Genomic DNA, 22,561 nt, shown 5'->3' on the forward strand with positions numbered 1-22,561 from the left:
TTATTTGTGTTTTAAGACACAGTCAACTGAATCAACATCTCCTGTAACTTAGGTGGATTAAAACAAATGTTACTTTGCATTTGATGACTGAATTTGACAGTTAAAAACCTTGCCTTGCCTCCAGGAAAGTGGACGATGAAGGGCCAATTTTCCTGCTCACAGCTCCTGGCACAAATCAACTTGGTTCCCAGTAAAACTGAGGAGAGATTTTGATACAAAGTACAGTTGCACACATTTTTATTTATATTGAAGAGTTGCCCAAAAGCAGCACGTCCAAGAACTTTAAAATTACTGTTTTCCCTCTCTCTTAGGAATATCTTGATCCAGAACATTTAAGATGTGGAAAGAAGATAGTCAGAGATGATGCAACTTTTAATTTTGGCTCAGTGAGTATTTGACTTTTTTTTAATGCTCCAAACTTTCTAAGAAGCACAAGAAGCTCACACTGTGTCCAGTAATAACTGGATATAAATTAAAATTGCAGGGAGAAGTACAGGGAAATGCTCAGTGAGGTTGTCTAGACAGGCCACCTGTAAACATTTCTGCTTCTGAACTGGTGACTGTGTATTGTGAGACCTAATTATCTCTTTAAATGACAAGGAGCATGTCTTGTTTTCACAGGTGACTTGTGACATTTAAGTTCTATCGATTTTCAGTGAGCCAGACTACAAAAAGGCTCCTAAGGACCAGAAACCTGATTTAAAAATAACACATAAAAATGCTGCTCTTAAGTATCAAATTGCAGACACTAGTTTAAAAAAATTCTTTAATCTTATTTGTTGTGTCTCTGTTTCTGCCTAGAATTAACTATCCAATATATCACTGAGATCAGTAAAATATTTGAAATACATGTATTTAAATGGGAACATTTGTACAGATATTTAGCCATGTGTAGGATGGAGGGGTGTACAGACACCAGTGTCAGGAAGATTTACCTTCCCCACATGCCATGGCTTGAGTTTCACAGCAAAACCATGTGGGGGAAAGGTGTATCTGTGTCTTCGTCTGCTTCCACATGCAGGTTATGTTGGCAGATTTCCATAGGGCCTCGTTAGCAGGACAAGAGAAGATGACATGGGAGTGATTTTAGAACTCAGTGCCACGCTAACCTCAGTGCCTCGTGGTCGGAGAGTTCTGAGGCACTAAAGAGCTCCCAGGATTAATCCCAGCAAACATGGAAATACTTGGAATAATCACTGCTTAGGTGACTCATCTGTATTATGAAATGGAAATTATTTCAGAATACATTCTGTACTTCCAAGCTTGCTGTGGATTCTGGACATCAGAGCGGTGCTTTTCCCTCTGAATTGTACACAGTGTTTTTCTGTTCCTCGCTTGTTTATGTGTGCGATGTGCAAGTCTCCAAATGTTCCAGCCTTTGAATCCCCAGCCAATAGCTGTACTGCTTCCAGAAAAACTTGCATTTCCCTGCCCCACTCCTGCAGTGCTCCCAAAGGCCAGGCAGCCTCTGGTGTGAGGTGACTGCTCTGCCTCCATGGTAATGAAGCGGCCCAGAGAGCTGAGTGCTGCAGCCCACGTTGATCCTCACTTTTCCAAGAATACGGATGACTGACCTTGCCTGCACAGATTATCTCTGAAAGCAGGACCCACTGAGGGCAATTAAATAAGTTTGGGCATTATACTTTTATTCCTTTTTCATATATTTCCCTTTGAATAAGAAAACTCACCAGATGCCATTCGAATGTGATTCTCCCTGGATACTCTTGGCAGGCCCGAGTTGGTTGAATTCCAGGGATTATAACAAGTCTAAAGGTTAATGTTATGTTATCCTTTAGTTCTTTTAAAAATATCTATTTCTGTACATTTACATTTCTATTTTACTGGTTTTTAGATAGCTAAGCATCACAAAATGAACTAGTTTCTCTTTTCATTGCAGCCAGAAATTAATCTCAATGACCCAAGCTGGTAAGTGACTTGAATAGCCCAAATTCCACCCTGTTATGCACAGTGACACATGAAACTCACACTTTGGTCTGGGCTGAAAGCTGCTGGGCTGTGCCAAAGAGCTGTGACTAATTTGGGCAGAGAGCCAAAGGGTGCCTTTCTCTGGCCATTGTTTCCCAAGCAGGGAAGAAGTGATTTTGTGTGTATAATCTTTTGAGACATGCCACAAGCCCTAGGTAGCCTTACTCAGGCAAGTGCTCTGTCAAAATTGCTTTGGAATTAGGAATACCCAGCAATTTTAGAAGAAGAATGGTAAATCCCTGTTGCAGGTTAATGTTATTACTTTTTAATACCTCCATAGTGACTGTCATAGTTCTTTCTTGGCTGACCTGAGCACATGTATTAAATACCAGGTGGAAGAGAAGAATGCTCCCATGAGCTAGGAGGGTGCAAGTCCAAGTTACCACATAATTTTTATTTGGTTATGATGCTGCACTCTCATCTGAAATTATCTGGAAGGGGAGAAATATTCACTTCATCACAGTGAGTTTGTTCAGTTCATGTGGGCAATGCAAAGCCAGAATATGACACCAAAATTCTTTTTTATCTTTGCACAGAAGTGAGGATGTTCAGTGTAGGGACAGACTCTTTTCTGAGTAAAGAGCTAGAGCAATACAAAATCCTTGAATAAAATCCTTAGTAAGATTCCTTTCAAGTTCAAAACTCCTTTAATAAATAATCTCAAACACCCATTTCCACAAGCAAAGAGTTGTGGAATCAGCTGGCAGGGGGCTGTAGATCCATTTAGAGAAGGGGTGTGCAAGAGATGAGTGAACAACACACAGTAAGGAAATCCTGTTTTGATTTTGAGTGAAGATTATTCTGTAATTTAAAAAATTGCTGTCTGAGAGCTGCCAGTTTGGTGTTCATCCACGGTGGGTTGTCTCACTTGACCCCTACCTACAGAGGCTTATTTTCAGTCTATGTAAATGGTAATGTTTAGACATGTCTCCCAGCAAAATGTGTTCTTAATCTCCTGCTGAATTCTTACATCAGAACACACAGAAATTTGGCATGGCTGTCAGTTATTTTCCAGTAAAACACCCACCTTATAGGAGTTACATATGCTTTCAATTTTTAGGATATTTAATAATGTTTTCATCTCTAATTAGGAGAAATATCTGGGTTTGGCTCTTTCATTCTCCTGGGAACTAAGAGTTTGGTTTTGCCAGTTGCTGGATCATTACAAAATTCCAGTCCTTGTGTTAAATTTTGCTTTTCAAGTTCTGAATGAACTTGGAATTTGGATACATGTTTAAGCAGCAACCGATTTCCTGGAAAATACTAAACTGAATTAAACACCACAACTCTCATAAAAAAGAACATTCAAGTGTAGAAAACAATAGCAGAGAAATCCTGAGTAAATCTTGCTCTATTCAACCCTTTCTTTTCTATCCCAGGAAATATTTGTTATACACAGGGGCTTATTTATAAAACAGTTATATTTACCCACATTCCTAGCCAGAAGTCACGAAATGCAGATTATTCCTAAGGTGCTGTGGCTCAGACTATAGTTCCTTTGTTTATTTGCTACTTGACAACTAAAAAGGCAATTTCTTTTACAAGCAAAGTAAACAAAAAGTTATATTTGATGCACTTTAAATCAGCTGAGATATTAAACCCCCAAAATTGGGCTTTACAGTGGAAAATCTATTTTCTCTTAACGGCAGCAGCCCCACTGGTGCCAGTTTAAAGGACTCCAGAGCACACAGAGGTTCAGAGCTGGGTTTAGTGCTCTGAGGCTGCTTCCAAGGAGCCCTGACATGGACTTGAATTGTCTAATTTGGCTTTACAAGAGGAGCCTCCACAGCACATTCTTTCCACTGGCTGTTCTGTGTTCCCTGCAGTTTGTACCATGAGGAGCACATCCTCAGCTAGAACAAATCAGTGTTGTTGCAATCATTTTGAAGGAGCTATACTTGATATCTAGAGCTGCAGAGACAGGATTTCTTCAATTGCAGCACAAAAAGCCAATGGGAAAATTGCTTTCCAAAGAGGAAATATGTCAGGAACACCTCACACATCCCCACTCGAGGAGATTCACGTTGCACTGTGCCAGTTTGTACCTGCTGAAAGGTGATTTGCAATCTTTAGACATAAACTGAGGTGTTGGTGACAGATTGGGCCTAAATGGCAGCTGTGACTGAAGTCATTCCTTTACTGCATGGCTGAGTTGTCTGTCTCTGCCAGGGTCTGATTAGCCAGGTTTCCTTCATTATTTATAAAAAGCAATATGCCATAAAAATGTCATTTTCACTGCCTAAATCATCAAATTTTCCATTAAAACCTTCTGCTGGAAGGTCCTAGAGAATATTCATCCCCAGGCTCTGACAGGGAGGTAGAAATGGGCATTCATTTCCAGCAGTAGTGTAATTCCAAAAGTTTGGAGTCACCAATCTATTAAAGGGTGGCTTTTTTCTAAGCTTCTGTTTTGGTCAGGAATCTCAAAAACAAGGTAGGATCAAAAGCTTCCTATGGAACCATGAGGGATCAAATTAATCTGTGACATAATTTAGCAGGATTCCATGGATTTATAGCAGAAACTGGGGGGATGTATCTAAACCTACATGAGCTGCTGTGTATTCCCTGTCCCGTGTCCGTGCTGATCCTGCCAATCCCCGTGCCCAGCTCTCACCTGGGATTAGTCCCAGCCCAGAAACACTTCCCAGGAGAGTCACTGGGCTTTGAAGATATTCATGATAAGAAAAACTGTTAAATATGGCTTTAGAGAACCAGATTTAGGAAATGCTGGATTTCCTTCCAGTCCGTATCTTGCCCCAGGGAAACCCAGGCTTTGCTTGTGAAACCTCGCCACAGTTCCGGACTGCTGCCCTCCAAAGCCAGGCTGTGCTTTGGTTTCTTCCAGGCTTCCATTGCTCCTGACCCTGGACAGATGGGAGCATTCCCTGTGTGCCTCCTTCACTGGCTTTGGGGTTTCAACACCCAGTTTATGATTCAGATGTTGGATGTGGAGCTACAAGTTTTGTTTCCTTGGCTGGAGTCCAAGGACGCTGCTGGGAACATGTCTGGGATTTTGGGCTTTTGGAGTCCCATCACTGGCACAGCTGCCAAGAGGTTTGGCCTCAGGAGGGGGCTCTTTTTATTCAGGAGTTTAAACATTTACCTGTTTCCCCTGCTCAGAATAGACCTGTTACTCTTTACACCTGCTTTCCCCACTTCCAACTTTACTTTTTCATTCAGGCTCCTCCTATGCTCAAAATTTATTTTCCTTTCTCCTTGAGAGTCCTCCTTAAAAACATCTTGGTTTGTGAACACTCTGAGTTTTCCTTCTTATTGCGGCAGTGTTTTGGTGAGGGCTTTGTTTTCTCTTTACAATATCTGTAAAGAGAATTTTGTTTTCCTCTTGTGAAACCTCAGATAACACTTGGAACTTCTGTGTTACCTGGGTGTGTTGCCTGTAAAATACAGGTACAAATAGACATGTCAGTGGTGGTGTGGAAATTACTCAGGATTATGAATCACGTTGAAAAAATACTATTGGAAAGCTGAGCCTGATGCTATTAGTCATTCGGCAATAGCAAAAGGAATTGTGGTGTCAGTGGAAGAGAGATGCAAGTTAGTGCAGAGTCAGTCTCTTTCTGCTTCTGTCATGTGGAAAACATCTTCTAAACGTCTTTATTTTTTTACTGTTATTAGCAAAATGAGCAACTTCTGAAAGGGTTAAAGGAGATTTACCATAACCTTCACTCTCCCCTCAGTTCTTGTCATTGATGAGAATTAATGAAGACATTAAATAAATCTGATGTTTCCTTTTTCTGTTTCCACTAATTAGTCCCAGTCAATCAATGGAATATCCACATTTTCCCAGCTGGTTTAGAGTCAAAAGATACTGAATCTGAACTTGTTTTTTCATGTCACATCCAGAGCTTTGGAAGAGTGTTTTGGCAGGCTTCCCTGTGGGCACAGCTCCCATTCCCAGAGTTCTCTCCAAAGCATTAAGAATGGAAATAAGCAGCTCAGAATTTTCCAGTTTAGCTCAGGCTCTGTGTACTTTAAGAGAAACAGAAGCACAACCACAAGTACAGCAAAACCCTTCATGTGGCCGGGCTGCAGCAGAGAGCTGAGCTTCAGCTGGGGAAACTGGCACAAACTGGTCCATGCTGGGCCCACACATGGCACCCCACATTTGTCCTGGTGTGGGGGGACAGTGGCTGAGGCACGATTCCACCAGGAAGCCTCTTAATGTAACGAAGATCTGCGTGGTGGCCTAAAGTCAGAGGCAGGCTCAGAAATCTCTCAATGATTTACTCTGAAATACTCCTGCTTGTAGAAAACCATCAAGGCCACTGACAGAGAGAAACACTTTCATTTTCTCTCTCCTCTTCAGGGTGATTCCTTGGCTTGTGGAAACTGCTTTAGTGACTGAAATAAGGCACACAGATATACATATATACAGACATATACGTATATATAGTGTCTATTTCTGGGTGCTTTTCTCCTGTCCAATGCTGAAGAAGTGCTCCAGAGCATCTATTCTTTGGAGGAAAAAATTCCTAGGACAATATTATCTTACAGACAACATGATCTGGGAAAAATCTTGAGGCTGAGCAGGGATAAAGAAGATAAAATTGATTCCTGATGTCTCTTTGAGGATTACAGTCCAGCTCTTATGAAACTTAGTGGGAAACTTTCCTTCTCTTGTAATGAGAGCTGGGCTGGTCCTCAGGGTATCACTGTAACAAAGCAGAGCTACAACTGGTAGTAGGCAGAGACAGATAAAACTGAAACATGTAAAAAGATTTTATTAGAGATGAGAGATTGAATTGTGGCAAAGCTGTCAAGTTCAGTGAGGATAACAATATATCAGATTTAATGATTCTTCTTTCTTTAATCTTGAATTGATGAAATCTTGCAGACACTCTGCTGCATTCATAAAATAAGTAATAATGTGGAAGTTACAGAACTCCTTCATATCAGAGCTCTGGATAGGCAGGAATCCTGACTTGAAGCACACAACTCCAGTTCCTAGAAGTACTGAATCTCATGGGCACTGGATTTGCTTTTACTAGCAAATTTTCCTTCCTGCCTTCTACCCATTTTTCAGGTTTTCCTGGAACAAGTGCACATTTCCAGCTAATTTATACTAATTGAAAATTAAGTTTCCATAGAATGAGACATCCCTATCTTAAACATCTCTCTGAAATGCAGTTCTCATTTTGACTACAGCCTTTAAAACCCAGAGCATCTGAGCCTAAATTCCATTTTAAGTGTCCTATGAAATCTGTTGCATTAAAAATCCAAGACCTTGGCTTACTTTTAAAAGGTAATATTAAATATGTTAATATATTCTCTTATGCACTTTTTCCCTAGGATATAAAACAGTCATTCCCCTTAAATAGTAACACAGTGCCCTGCAATGCTGAGCACTGGTGGAATGGCTCTACAATAAAGTTAAGCTTCAAATTTTAATCTCTCCCTGAGCCACATCCTGTTTTCAGTTAACTGATCTCATATGGGGGAAATTTACCACAGGAAATCTCTCTAGTTTGGAAAGTACCAAAACCTTATCTTTAGTTTCTTTGTGTAATTCAGCACCTTTGGAGACAGAGGTGTAGTAGAATCACTGAAGCTTTCAAGAAGTCTCAAAGCAAAAGAGGAGTGAGTTAAGGGCACGGGGAAGAGATAGAGCTGCCACTTCATCCCTAAACCTGACCCTGTGGTGTAACACTGATCATTCTAAAATTAACATCTTACACCTCTTTATATACTCAAAGTTCAAAAAACCACATCCAGAAATCTTTTAAAATCTCTTTCAGAAACTAACTCACATCCTGGCAGAAACTGCCTGGGCCAAATTAACTTACAATGAGTTTTAACAACCCAAGTGAGAGCAAATGTTTCAGGCCAAGGCCTAACTGGGGCTGTATCACAGCTTCCTCGTAGCCTTGAGTTAATACCCAGCCCTGATGAGTCTGAACTACAGATCTACATCTGGATCTACATCAGATCAGCAGCTACAGATACGCTGTAGATCAGCAGAGAGAGGAGGGAAGTGGAACTGAGGTGTGTGTCATGTCTGTCTGTCATGTCTGTCTGTCATGTCTGTCTGTCATGGATGTCTGTGCACACCCAGCATGGGAAGGTGCCAGACTGGAGGCAAACACTGCTGTACAATAAATCCCTCAGCAGCCTCCACACACCCACAGGTACCTGCAGCTGGTGGCTCTTGTCAGTGCAGCAATTAACGAGCCAGTGAAGCACCTAGAGAAACACCTCTGCTTTTATTCTTAATTCTGAGCAGGGCCTCACCCTCAGGGATATTCTCCACAAGGAAGAGTGAACAGATTTGCATGTATGACTCTTTTTCTGACTGAATCCTCTGTCAGAACTAGGTAGGGTGGCAGCAAAGTGAGCTGTGTCAGGGGCAAAGAGGACCTGCTGCTGAATATGAAACTTCGCTTTGTAGAATCTTTTCTGCACTCTAAGAAGGCTTTGCAGACATTACTGAACTCTTGTGTCACCCCGCTGTGCCACCCCCGAGCTGCGTTGGCGGCTGAGGCACAGCGGGGCTTCCCCGGCGAGGCTTCCCGGAGGCTCCAGAGGGACTCAGGGCTCCCGTCCCGGATTTGGGGCAGGGGCTGCCCCGAGCGCCCAGGGGGAACTTGGCGCTGTGCCCGCGCTCCGGGCAGGCAGGACTTTCTGTCTGAGTCCCCGGCCACCATGGCAGACCCGCATCACTCCGCTTTCAGGAACCAGCCACCAGATTCTGCATTTCAGCCCGCCCGGGGGAATTTGCTCCGCGGGGCCTTTCCTCAGTCAATTCCCCGTGCCCGCGGCCCGGCACAGCGCCGGTCCCCCGAGCAGGGGAAGCCCCGCTCCCGCCGGCCCCGGGGCGCGGTTCGGGCTCCCCGCTCCTCCCGGCCGGAGCGAGGCAGCATCGCCGAAATCCAGCCGAGCCGCCCGGCCGCAGCTCCGGTACCCGCGGTGAGCGCCCGCCCGGGGCCGCCGGGCTCAGGTACGGGAGAGGCAGGGATGCAGGGACGGATGGAGGGGAGCGGCAGGGACGGACGGAGGGACGGAGGGGAGCGGGCCCCGCCGCAGCCTCCCGCTGCGGAGAACCGCCCGCGGCCCCGGACACACGGGCCCGGTGCCCGAACCGCGCCCCGGGAGCGCCCGGAGGGCAGCGGGGGCTGCCCGGGGGTCCCGGCCGCTCTCCGCCCCGCCGAGCCGGGATGGGCGGAGGAAGCCCCGAGCCGGGGCGGCCGGAGCGCTCCGTGCCCGGGGCTGCGGGGCGCGGGCGGTGCCGGTGCGGAGGAGCCGGGGCTGGGCCAGCGCGGCCGCGGGCGGGGGAGCGGCGGGGGCTCGTCTGCCCCGTCCCCCCGGGCACCCAGCCACCACAGCCCCGGTCCGCTTCCATTACGATTGTGTTACCGGGTTTAATTTAAGGCTCTGGCAGGTTGTGCAGCCCCTGCGGCCGCTGCCGAGCTCCCGCTCAGATGCCTGCAGGGACCATGGGAATTGGCTAAAGCAGGCCGTGGCAAACGCTGTTTGTTCCGAGACCCAGGGACAACCCCAGGGTGTGCCATGTCCACCTCACGGCAGTCACACCGCCAGCCTGGCCTGCCCAAGGCAGCCTTGATTCATTCATTTTCAGATTTCTTAGTCAGTGTGACTATCGGTAATACTGTGACAGGTTGTGGGGTGTCAGTACTGTTATGGGGAAAAAAAAGATTTATACAGGCATTATTATGATCAAACTGCAGCAGTTGCCTGGGTGAAAACCTTCCTTGAACTTTCCAAGAGACACCAGAATCAGTTTTGGCTGCATTTCCAAAAATATCCCACTGCACAGCTCTTATTTACCAAACCAAAGTGAATATGGCGCGTGTGGCTCCAGGTGCGCCTGGTAAGAGCGCAGCATTAAGGGCTTGCGGACTTGGTATTTCCTTTGTTATTTCACCACGAGTTTTATGGCTTCAGGAAAGTCACTGTCAACACACCAGCTGCTCAGTTTCTCTGTCTGTGAAGTGAAATCACGAATTTTGGCTGCTGAGAATTGCATGGCGTTGGGGATTTACTCTACAGAAACAATTCTGTGTGATGGGGACTGACGGGATTGTAGCTCATCTTTCTACAAGCTAAAAACTCTTAAAAGAAAGAAAACCACAATACCCCTTTTTAGGACGTTGTCTATTTTTGTGCAGTGTTGGAGGGAAATTTTAAAGCTGTAATTTCCTGCTGGTACCAGGTCAAAACCCACTGTGACATTTGGTCGCGCCTGTCACTGCAGACCCAGCTAAACACAGCACTGTCACTGCTCGGGTTTGAGGCTGCTGGAGGACTTTGATACATCCTCTCATCAAAACAACTGTGTGCTGTGTTTGAGCACCTGTTTTTTTCCTTCTCTCGGACAGGGCTCACTTCAGATGGCCGAGAACACCCCCAGGAGCCTGCAGGACACCCCCGGCTCTTCTCCTGATGAAAACGAGTTTCCTTTTGGATACCCCACCAACATTTGTGAGGATGTGCCTGGTCAGAAGTACCTGTGCAGCAACTGCAACAACATCCTGAAGAAAGCCCTGCAGACGCTGTGTGGGCACAGGTACTGCTCTGCCTGCCTCACCTGGATCGTAAGGTACGTCCTGGGCTGGCCCAGGGTCACTGCCAGGGCCACGGCAGTGGCTGCAGCATTCCCGAGAGCTGGGTTGTGCCTCTGAGCTCAGGGATGACTCTGTGGCTCCCTGGCCCGCTGTCACTTTCCTGGATGGCAGGATTTTCCATGCTGGACTGCAGGATACTCTCTGCCTCCTCCTTGTTTCCACCATGGAAATCTGTGGGGTGGATTATGGGGCCTGACAGAGTTTTTCTGTCTGTGACATAATAATTCTGACTTAACCTTGAAGAACTGGTCCAAGGCTGACTTAGTCCTTCCATGGCACTTTACAGTCTTTTGATAAGGGATGCTATAGGATTTTAATGAACATAATGTCATGTATATCTATGTCTGTCTGAACAAAATGGGCATTTTCTGTGCTTTAGAAGACTTTAGTTTTCACATTATCTTTCCTACTTGGAGTTTTTGCATCATTCATGAGATAAATAGCTTTCCATCTTTATTCCTATTTATGGTCCAGGCTGCCCTTATTTTAGTGAAATACAGGTAAGATTAATGGGCAGAGTCCTGGTCTTGAAAAAGAGAAGAGCAAAGCCTCTTTGACATCAGTGTGTTCAAGAACTGACCTTTTCATGAACAAAGACTATGGATTCTGAGTGGAAATTACAATTTCCATGGGTTTGTGTCAGTGCCTATAAAATACCTCCTAAACTGCAGTGCACCAATGGATTGTTATTTAATTCTTCTTTCTTTTTGCCAGAAACAATAAAAATGCAATTTGCCAGAAATGTAAAGAGGAAGATCCCAACACTTTAAGTGAGGAAAGCCTATTGGCAGAAGAAAGGGTAAGTTGTAGTTCACAGGTCATTAATTTATTATTAACCATTTTCTGTAGTCATCATTGGACTGGAGTTCAGAAGGGAATAATATCAAAGGCAATAGCAGCTGATCGTTACACATTTTAACTTAGGCTTTAATAACTTGGATTTCCCAGAGTTTTTGATTAAAAAAAGTGTAATGGCAGCCTCAGGACTTTCCAAACCCAGGTTCTGCACTGTAAAATCCCAAACTCTCCCATATGATTACTTTTTATTGTCTCAAAGTAACTGGTGCTTTCCTACTTGTAATAATATGTCTTAGCTGTTACTTATTATCCTTAGGAAGTATTTTAATGGATTTTCCAACCTCATGGTTTCTTGTACCCTTCAAACATGAAGCTGAACATAATAATTGATACAATCTATGCCCTGGCAAATGTTTCATCTGTAATTTAATGGTGCAGATCTCTTCTTGTGTGATTTTCCAGGCAAATTGCTGTGCTGTTCTATATCCCAAACACAAACCGGGCCATAATGCCCAGTCCCAGCTTGTGCTTTTCCCTCCTCTCTGACTACATGCAGGGATATCAACAGACACACAATTTGTCTAAATTTTTTAGGAAAAAATGAAAACGAATAGGCAGCTGAGAGTGGCATAGAAGTTTAGGAGTTTAGGAAGCAGCAAAATAATGGATCTGCTGTTAATGCTGAACTTGGTAATATCCCAGGAAAAAAAAAAATCCTCAGTTCTGCAATGAATTTCCCAATAACAGATTTCATACACAAATAGGTGCAGCTGAACCCTTATGAACTTCTGCTTTGACTGTCAGTTTGGGATTTCTCTGCTGTGGGATTCTCCATGAGTGTGCTGGGAATTTCTGCACAGTCTGTGGGTGGGTGGTTGTAAACAGACCCCACTCTGGGCTGCCTGGCACCTTCCTTTGCCTGCTGGGTGTCCAGATGAAGCCAGGCACCAGGAAGGGAGGAGGATCTGCCTGTGTACATCATTTCCAACAAATGCTGGGTGCATCTTCAGGAACTTTGAAATGTGGGCATCATTTATAAATACTTTCCTCCCTCTGTTTGTAAAACTTTCCCCTCCCAGTCCTTGCTCTGTGTTATTCCATGTGAAATCTGCATTTCTCTGCACTGTACTTACCTCCGGAGTATCCAAAAAAATGCCTTTAACTGTGGCAGGGCTTCTTCTTATGCCAGGGTACCTCTTTTAGTGCAAGGTGTAATATTGAAGTGTGCAGTATTTCATAAGTTACATAACAATTGTACAATTCCTCACCTTTAAATAACATAAAATTTGACGTAGTGCAAAGAACAAACCCCTCTCCCATCTGGTTCGTATTTTTTTAGCACACAGTGTCTGCTAAAATGGAAACAGCCCCGATCTGAGCAGTCCTCAAGTCCTCTCTGCAGCACGTTTAGGAGGTGTTAATGACCCCGATAATGAAATGCATTCATTAAGGGACCCCATAGTCAGGGTCCTGTCAGCACATTCACTGCGTGTGAAATATTTCAGCTCCTGTGAAAAGAAATGTAAAATAAGAGCTGTAGTTGGCTGGGCTTATTTTCAATAAATTAATGTCAAGTCAGATAGATTATTTTTGAATGCTAAGAAATAAATGATTTAATAATTATTTGGGCTTCTACTACACTGAGATTAACTTGCCCTGTCACTGAGTCTTGTGCAGTACAGTAATTTTTTTAAAATAAAGGATTTATCAAGATGTGGATTTCTGTCACCCTAGTCCCATTCCAAGAATGCATGCTGGAGTATTTTCTCACCTGTGGTTTTTTCCTCACTTTGTTTTCTTTCCAGGCTTTTGGTGATGCTGCCATTAATAAAGAGATTTCTGAACTCAGAGTCCACTGTGTGACCCTTGGATGCAGCTGGTCTGGCATCATGAAAGATTTTGAAGTATGTTTAAAGAGAGTTTATTCAGATTAATATGCACTTTTACTGGAATGGGGACAGAGAGGCAATGAAACCAGGATATCAGGAGACACAAATTAATACAATTAATTAGAATCAGTGTCAGTACTGTGGTTTATTCCAGCACAGTATCTAAAAATGTGCCATTAATCCATGGAAGGTTCCCTGCCCGTGACAGGGGGGTGGAACTGGATGATCTTCCAACCCAACTCATTCTGTGGTTCTGTGATTAACTTTAGTAGGGCTTTGGCCAAATCCAGAACATCCTGAATGAAATTCACATTGCACAAATTTACATCAGCTTGATATTTCTTCCAGGGGTTTCCTTATTACTTAAGTGCAAGGCTGCTACAAGCAGGTTGTGACAGGGCAGAGTACTTCAGTCTGCAGGACACCGTTCAGGCAATGTCCTTAGCATGTTTTATAGGAGAAATAATTCCCTCCTGTGTCAATGTATTGCTTGTATTCATCATTCTTTTCAGACTGATCTGAAATGCTCCAGGTAAAATATTTAAATGAGCACAGTTTGTGAATCTGCCATGCAAATGTGAATAGTGAATACAAGGGAGAAAGCTGGGACCACGATCATGTTGTTTTTAAACAAAAGCCCTAAGAGCCTGTTTAAGGGAGGCCTTGTGTTTGAATTTACCAAAAGTTGTTTGGTTTTGGTTTTGGGATTTTTAAAAATTAATAATTAGCAAAAAAAGCCCCAGTAAAGTTGGTGAATTTTTCACCAGTAATCTCAGTAACTTTGAGCAGTGGGACTTTACCCAAGCTCAGAAGAAATGCAGATCAGAGCTGCCAGAACAGAGACTATTTATAGATAAATGTGAATCAGCACTTTACATGTTGCTTTATAACTTTTTACTTCCAGGAGCATCAGAGTTTATGTGAATATGCTTTGATCCCTTGTCACACTGGCTGTGGACATGTGGTGATGAGGAGGAAGCTGGCAGATCACTTGGAAAATGGATGTGTCAATAATGTGACAGTGTGTCAGCAGTGCCAGTGCAGCTTGGCCAGCTCTGAATACCAGGTAAGAACATCTCTCTCTCACATAAAGTCTTTATATTAATGGTTTAAATAATTGCTGATGCCATTTTTCCATCCTGATTTCATTGCACTTGGGGAATATTTAATATTCCTGAGTTTGATCATTTTTCCACACATGTGTTGGAGGGAAAAATGGTTGTGATAATCTGCTGGTGATGTGACAGCGTACCCATGTGCTCCCCCAGGGCTTGGGCAGCCCCGGTTTCAGCTCCTGGCTCAAAACTTGTCCCAGTATGAGGTAAGAGAGAAGCAGAAAAGCACAGACAGGCAGGGAAGGGATCTTGAAAGTGACTGAAGTTTATTCAAACTAAAACCACCCATGAACGTGTAAGGCAGGATTCTGTCAGAATCTGTTAGATCTGACGAAGTATAAATCTCCAAATTATCAGCGGTGTCCATAGACCAGGAAGATCATACTCTGAATCTGCCACTGATATCTCAGTGACTATTCAAACATATTTGTTTTGTATATTTTAATGGTTTTTGCTCAAAACAATGAATATTGTTCCCTCTAAATGATTTCAAGGGAATAATTGCCAGCCTTGGAGTTGGGCAGAGTGATTAAAGACCCACATATGAATATTTCAGAGATGTAAGTAGTAGTGGGTAGCTCTGCATGTCCAAAGTGTCACAAATTGATGCCTTTCCAAATACTGAGCTGAGAGATTTGTAAGGAATTAAGACTCCTCCTGGGGTAAGAATCAGGTGCTCTGTTAAAATCTACTCCTTGGGAAGCTTTTGCCTGTGCTCTTCATCCTTTACTAACCTACAGAGAGGAGAATCTGGACCCAGGCACATCTTCCCAGTGCTAAATCCAGTGTTTCCCAAAACTGTAAATACCAGAAGGTGGCAACACTAAATCCCTTTCAGCCTTCCGTGAGTGCAGGCTCGGGCTGGAGGAGGAAACCTGAGCTGGGTGCGTTCCCTGAGCACCTTTCTCTGCTCAGGGGTCTCTGACACCGCAGCTCCAGCGGCTTCAGAGCTGTTTTCCTCCCACTCATCCCACTTAGCTGCCACCTAATTCATATTTTGGTTGGGAAACCTTGGCAACTGAGCAGGGGGTTGGCCTTGAGGTGTGGCTTTTTCTCTGTCTCCTTTAGTATTTGTAGAATTCTGGTTACATGATCTGCTTTAATAAATTTGTACCGACTTCAGAATTTTGATTATTTGTGGGTATTCCATGTGTCCACAACCCTCTGGGAGTAAATTTTGGGCTCTGCTCCTGCTCTGTTCCTCTTATTCATTCAGTTACAGGTCCTTTGATTTTTTACATTTCTCTATTTTAAATAAACTCCTCTCCAGTCCCTCTCCCCCTCAAGGAATTGGTGATCTGAAGGAGTAAAAGAGTCGAAATAAATAAGATAAAGGCATAATTTGTTCAATGGCAAGACAAAGAGTGTTTAAAAATTAGTTAGAGAGTGAGAAAACCCCGTGGCTGCATTTCTGAGAATCGAAAGGGAAACCTCAGAAGTGATATGCAAAGGAGTTTATGAAGATTAAAGCCACCCCCTCCGAGGAGTGTGAATGGAAAGCTGACAGTTGCTGTGTTAAATACAGATATTACAGATGCAGCGACCAATGGCAGGGGGATCACTTTACCTTTCTTGGAGCCAGAAATGGCAGGAAGCCTCCTGTAAGTGGTGATGCATTTTCCATTAGCACATCATGGTGGAAAATTTGGATTCCAGCCTCCAAAATGTTCATAAGCAGGATGCAAGAAGGGGCTGCACATTGAGCAAACTGTATGAAGTCAATGCAAGAGGAGTTTATATTTGAATTATATTTGTATTAGAATTTATATTGGAGTTTCCTGTGCTGTAACCTGTTTATATTCATATATATATCTGTGTATATATTTGAATTTCCTGTTCTGCTGGTCATTGTTGCTTCCTGTTCTGTAACCCCCTGCTTGTCACTGCAGGTATGTGAGTGTACATTTTGTGTGTGTTCACATAACTCTGGTTTGAACCTGGCAAGACCTGGACATTGCCAATCTTGTATCCAATATCCCAGGGTCACCTTGCAGGTCAATAATTAAATACTGATTTTTTTCCTTCTTGTTTTAATGACAGGAGCATTTGTGTGAAGGCAAGGAACAAAAACCTGTGCAAACAGAAACAGCTTCAAAGGAGAAGGTGGGTGAAAGAGGAGTGAGTGCAATGCAGCTTTATTTATTTCATTTAGATTAAATGAACACCTGAGAACATCTTCAGATCCAGCAGTTGCATCTGGGTGCTCTTTACATCCCAGCAAAGCTCTGCTGACTGCCTTCCCTTCCCTGCTCCCACAATTACCTTCACTAAATTATCTTCTCAGTTAGTCTTGTAAAATGGGCAAATATTTGTTTCCTCTTATACACTGAGTGAGAGCCATGTGAGCACAAGAGGAGTGTGCTGTATAGCAGTGTATTTAAAGCATCTGATTTATGAGAAGTTGTTACCAGGTGATCCCTGTGGTTCATTCAATTCTGTTCTGTCATTATGGGGTCTGTTAGATGGACACCTCACTGCCAGGCTGTGTGCAAGAGACTTGCAATCAACCACACTCTTAATTGATTTACCATCAATTTTTAAAGCTGGTTGGGCACCAGAAGCTGTGGAAATACCTTGACTCGGATTCATCTGATTTATAGCTGCTGGGTTTGTGGCTTAGCTGTTTGTAGGGAAATAAAAGAATTCCTTGCAATTAGTATTTGATTATTTCCTCTGCATTTTTTTTTTGGCAGAGCTACTCTACATCCTCAACCAACAAGGATGGATGTCGTTTCTCTGAAATTGGCTGCACATTTAGGGTGAGTGAAACAGGTCCTTTCAGGAATGTTCCACCCTGGTTTGGACATTCCCTTCAGGGTAGTGTCTCTGAAAACAGAATCAGCACTTCTGGTGCCAGATGATGGAGCTGCTCCTGCACCTTGCAGTTTTTCCATCTCCCAAGGAGCTGCAGGATTGCTGGGTTTGGCCCCAGGCCAGCTGTGGTGCTCATAGAGGGTGCATTGACGGTGTTGTCTCCTTCCAGGGAAGCAAAGAGAAGATAAAGGAGCACGAGAAATCCGCAGTGGGGGCCCACATGCTGCTCCTGCTGCAGCACATGAGGCAGCTGAAGGGAACCTTGTGCTCTGCTGCCAAAGCTGCACCGGGCTTCACCCCGCAGTCAGAGCTGAACCCAGTGAAGAGTGCAGGAAAAAGCATCTCTGACCTGCAGATCCCAGCAGGGCTGGAAATCAGTGGGGATCCAGAGGTGGACTGTTTCCCTGGATCTTCTGTTCCTGAAGATGAGTCTGTCCTGCACCAACTCGTGAGGGAGAAAGTGATTTCTGAGCTAGAAAATAAGCTGCATGTGTTTGAGAACATTGTGGCAGTGCTCAATAAGGAGGTGGAGAGCTCTAATTTGGAAATCCTGGCCTTCCGGAGACAGAGCGAACTGGACCAGAACATAATACGGGGCCTTGAGCTGAAGGTAAATACAGCAAGGATTGTCTGGGTGCTTGTTCTATAGACAACAAACACTGACACACGTCAGGGAGAGGTGGGGTAGGGATCAGGACGGGGAGTTTGAGCTGTGAAGTGTTAAGTTCTGGACACATCTCAAGGACCCTTTTGTTGTTTGATGCATTTTCAAACAGGGTTCTCTAAAATTTGTTCTCTAAATCCACGTTTAGGTAGTGAGATATTCCTGAGGGTTTTGAGTGTTCAGAATTTGCCACGATCAGACTGTGAGCAAGCAAAAGAGCTGTTTAATTGCCTGATCCTCTTACAAAGCAGCACTTTGCCTGGAGGCCCAAACAACATCTCCATGTATGTTTTGACACATAGCTGTCACTTGGAAAGAAATCAAAGCAGAGCTTCCAGAACATGAGGACTCCAGAAGGATTCAGCCACCCCTGCAGCACAGCCTGGAGCAGGGGGCTGACTGAGGGCTGTTTTTTTTCCCTAGATTGCAGAGTTGCACCGGTGCCTGACGCAGAAGGACGCAGGCCTGAGCAGCCTGCACAAGAGCCTGCTGTTCTCCGAGCAAGCCTCCTACGACGGGATCTTCCTCTGGAAAATAACAGACGTTGGCAGGAAGCTCCAGGACTCTGTGACTGGCAGGACAGTCGGTTTGTATTCCCCAGGTAAAGCACAAGATGGAGGTGTGTGTTCACAAACCCCAGTCCTTCAGAATCCCCCCCATTTCTCCAGAACTCTGCTTCTTTCTGCTCGTCCCAGCAGGAGGATCTTTAAAACAGCTCCTTAAACCAAGATGCTGTTTATGCAAAGATCAGGGGACTGGGATGTGCTTTTCCAGAGGGCTGTGCTTTAGTTTAGGCTGTCATACTAAACTTTGCCCTCCACCACAGCTGCTTGCAGTGGATCCATCCCTCCTAATCCTCACCTCGGTGCCTGCTGGCACCACGTGGCTCCGGCTGCAGCTCTTTCCCATGTGGGAAATAATTGGATTAGGTAAAATGTGCTTGTGTGGCTAATAGCAGGTAACTGTCACCAAGGTTTGAGGCACTAAAAGAATTCCAACCACTGGATTTTCATTGCTTATATTCTCCAGGGAGTACTGATTTGTCTGTCCTCTCTGTGAGAGCAAACCACGTCACACGTTACCTTTTCCCATATGCCAGAACACTCATTATGTCTTTTTTTTCCCCCAAAAAAGGTTTACTAACGAAGAGTTCTGATTTTCAGCTTTCTACACTGCAAAGTATGGCTACAAGGTGTGTCTGAGGGTGTACCTGAACGGGGATGGGACAGGGAAAGGAACCCACATGTCCCTGTTCTTCGTTGTCATGAAAGGAGACTACGACGCTTTGCTCCCGTGGCCTTTCAGGCACAAGGTGAGAAGGGAAACCTTTCTATATCTGATCCCCGCCAGAGGTCAACACAAGGTGACTTTTTCTCTGGAATTTAGTGGAAGTTGAGTGCTTTCCCACATCCCTTTCCAAAGGTGAGGAGCCATCCTGCCATCCTGGCCAGTAATTTGTCTCTGGAGTCCCTTGCAGGGAAAGCTGCTCCTGCTGATACTCCAAGCTTTGCCAGGTAGGATTTTCAGACACCGGAACGTGGTGTTTGGAATACTCCAGCCTGTGTCCACCTGGGCTAAAGCCACAGACACATTTTCTCCTGGCTCTTGCTAAACATAGATAATATCAGTTTAGGAGGCAATTATGATTTGCTGCCTGAAGACGTCAGAAGGGTGAGGTGAGAGTTCCACTTACAAAGGTGCCACAGATATCTGATGTAATCCTGATCTTATTTTTTCCCCTAAGTGTGGTCTGATAATGGCAACAGTGGTTAGAAAAGCAGACAAACCATGGCAGGGCCTGATCTCTGCTCTGGCACTTGCCTTTGTGGGGTAATAATTCTGTAAGCCTTTCCTGTAAATAGCTTTGCTATGAGTTAGCAGCCAAGAAAATAGAAATCAAAGTTCCCAATCCTCACTGTATTAAAAGATTATCACAGACCTTTCATGTTTCAAACTAAAGAACAGTGAGTTAATAAAGGGGGTAACGAGGTGGGGAGATTCTATACTGATATTTAGGTTGTGTCTTTCACATATTTGTGCACGGGCAGCTGAGCTGTTTGTTCTGATTCCAAACCACAATAACAGAATAAATGTAATGACTGGAACCAAACCCAGGGGCTGTTTAAGTTGTCAGGAGAGAGAGAGGAAAAAAGCCTTTGGATTGTGCAGTTCTCTACCAAGGAATAATTCCTTACTTGATTTAATTTAATTTTGTTTTATGGGTAGCAAAGTTTTAAAAACTTCATCTGGGAGTTCACATGAACTGACCTTGCAGGTTGGAAACATTCGTTACAGTTTGCATTCAATTATCAGTGGAGCATCCAGCTGCTTTTGCAGCACTTCTGTCCCTGCTTGGTTTGTTTTTCACTCCAGTAACTCCTCGTTGCCACATTCTGTTTTGCAGGTGACATTTATGTTGCTCGACCAAAATAACAGGGAACACATAATTGATGCCTTTCGCCCGGACCTGACTTCTGCATCGTTCCAGAGGCCAGTGAACGACATGAATGTGGCCAGTGGCTGCCCCATGTTCCTCCCCTTGTCCAAACTGCAGTCCCCCAAGCACGCCTACATAAAAGAGGACACGCTTTTCCTTAAATGCATCATAGAAACAAATTAGCAAATCCTGAAATACGCTTGTACACAGAAGTCACCTGCTGAATGTCAACAGATTATGAGAAAAAAGCCATCAGTTTGAGAGCTTGTGTTAGTTTTTGTGTACACAAAATGCACAGAGCCTGAGCCTGCATCCCCTGCATCCACTGCCATCACCTGGAGCTGCCCCCGTGCAGCAGCTGCTGGAATGGGATTGTTTCACCAAACCAGGCAATTCTCATGGTTTAGGTGTCAGTCTCAGTCACCCCCACCCCACACTCGTGGAGAAGGGGCTGTTCTTCCTCCCAGCTGGCCCTGCTGTGGCTGTGGTGCTGCCGGGGTGCCTGGCAGGGAGTGTGGCTGGATTCCCTTCCCTGGGATGGACAGGTTTGTGGGGTGAGGCTGAGCAGTCCCATCCTCGGGCAGCCCTGCAGGGTGTGCAGCTCCCTTTCCCGGCAGGGAGGGAGGGAGCTCCTGTCAGCCCTCGCTGGCTGGCAGCCGCAGGGGGGGATTTTGGCTGTTCCCCAGTGGGAGCAGGGACAGATTCCTTCCCCTGAGGCTCAGATCAGGTGTCTCTGTGCTTCCCCATGACCTTGGAAGCCAAGAGTGTGGCCAGCGCTGGTGGCTGCAGTCCCTTCCCCAGGGGATTTATTTCTTGCTGTTTATTTCAGACCCCTCTTTCAGTGCTCTGTAAGGAGATGTTGTGTTGCATCAGCAGACAAGGACCAGATTACACTGTGCCTTCGGGGAATCACCTCTTGGATTTCCAAAGGAGGCCTGGGACTTTCCCACTGTGGATACAGAGCTCTGGGAAGGCCAGAGCTCTGCTCCAGGTGGGGTCAGAGTTTGGTTTAATGTCCAGTCACTTCCTGAACCTTCAAGGCAGGTGACTTATTAGAAATTATTGATTTCTTTTTTGCTTAATTCCTTTTGTGTGCTCTGATGTTTAAGTTTCTTTGCACGCTAAAATAGAATTAACTGCTGGAAATGGTTTTGTTCTTTTTGGGTTTTCTAATGGAGGTAAAGAATGAATAATTTTTTTAATAACTGAGACAAGCTTGGGACCGTCTGCATGTGTGCAAAATCTCTCACTTCTATCTTGGCAACAGCCTTTAAAATAATTAGTTGTGATAAAGCATCAAATTTCAAAACCACCCACCCCATAAACAAATATCTATCAAAGATTGTTGGAAAGGAACTGGATATTCTTTGCCATCACATCTGTGTGTCTTTTCCTCTATTCTATCTTTCAAATGTTCTTCCAGGGACAGAAAGTGATTTTTTCCAGCTATGTGCCAGCCCCTGTCACGACACTGGAGTAATTTACCTAAATATATTATGCTTTTCCTGGCTGTATCACTATGACAAGTGCTGTATTTATTAAAATCATTCATATTTTCTTACAATTTTATTTATTTCCTAAATAAAGCTCACTAACTTAAGAAAGGTTTGGGTGCTATTTTCGCTGCCAGAACTGGGCAACCTGGAGATGTGATGATGAGGATTTGTTATAGAAACAGCTGAGCTCTGCTGCACTTTCCTTCCTTGCTTTTTTCTTTCCTTCTTGCTGGGGAAAGGAAGGTCCCTTCGGAGCTGTGCTCAGGAGCTGCAGAAATGCCCAGAACATCTCTGTGTCCATTTCCCTCAAACCCGCCCAGCTGGGAGAGCACTTACAGGCTCTTCAACAGAGCCCAAAGAGAGAGATCAGTTTGAAAAAAAAAAAAAAAGACGGATATGGATGAAATCCATGCTAAATAAACAAATAGACACGAACCCCGCTGCCCGGTGCTCCTCCTTTCACAGGCACAGCCGGCAGAAAGCAGCCAAATGTCAGATTGATCTGCTCTGGTTGTGATGGCAGCCACCCCTCGGACCCAAGGCTCCTTTCCGAGGGCATTTCCATCCTTGGAAAGGGCTCCAGGAGCACGGCCGGAGCCGGAGCGGGACCGTGAGGAATGCACGGAGCCGCTTTCCAGGCGCGGGGCTCCGCTGCCAGCCCGGCTCTTCCTGGAACGGGCTCCTGGTTCTCATCTCCAAGACCTCCAGCCGCAAAGGCGTCTTGATAAGGAAGTGGCTGACACTTAAAGGAGCTGGAATCGG

General features: G+C 44.7%; 1 protein-coding gene across 2 annotated transcripts; it reads left to right on the plus strand.

Moving 5' to 3' along the window:
• Positions 1-76: 76 nt before the first annotated feature.
• Positions 77-21,907, plus strand: TRAF1 (TNF receptor associated factor 1). Of its 2 annotated transcripts, none has more exons than XM_048325810.1 (11): positions 77-386; positions 10,341-10,561; positions 11,301-11,385; positions 13,190-13,288; positions 14,178-14,339; positions 16,429-16,491; positions 17,082-17,147; positions 17,372-17,812; positions 18,290-18,467; positions 19,030-19,178; positions 20,271-21,907. In XM_048325810.1, the coding sequence occupies exons 2-11, from the start codon at positions 10,353-10,355 to the stop codon at positions 20,484-20,486; spliced, it is 1,668 nt and encodes a 555-aa protein (XP_048181767.1). In that variant the 5' UTR covers positions 77-386; positions 10,341-10,352; the 3' UTR covers positions 20,487-21,907. The 2 variants fall into 2 exon arrangements, with proteins under 2 accessions (XP_048181767.1, XP_048181766.1); XM_048325809.1 differs by lacking the exon at positions 77-386 and adding an exon at positions 8,551-8,941.
• Positions 21,908-22,561: the final 654 nt, after the last annotated feature.

The sequence above is a fragment of the Corvus hawaiiensis genome, chromosome 21 (assembly GCF_020740725.1).
Source record: "Corvus hawaiiensis isolate bCorHaw1 chromosome 21, bCorHaw1.pri.cur, whole genome shotgun sequence".
Taxonomy (NCBI): Eukaryota; Metazoa; Chordata; class Aves; order Passeriformes; family Corvidae; genus Corvus; species Corvus hawaiiensis.

Coding starts and splice junctions, on each gene's coding strand:
- TRAF1 (XM_048325810.1), top strand. CDS start 10,353: ATGGCCGAGAACACCCCCAGGAGCCTGCAGGACACCCCCGGCTCTTCT. Junction 11,386..13,189: donor GCCTATTGGCAGAAGAAAGG/GTAAGTTGTAGT, acceptor TTTTCTTTCCAG/GCTTTTGGTGATGCTGCCAT. Junction 17,148..17,371: donor AAATTGGCTGCACATTTAGG/GTGAGTGAAACA, acceptor GTCTCCTTCCAG/GGAAGCAAAGAGAAGATAAA.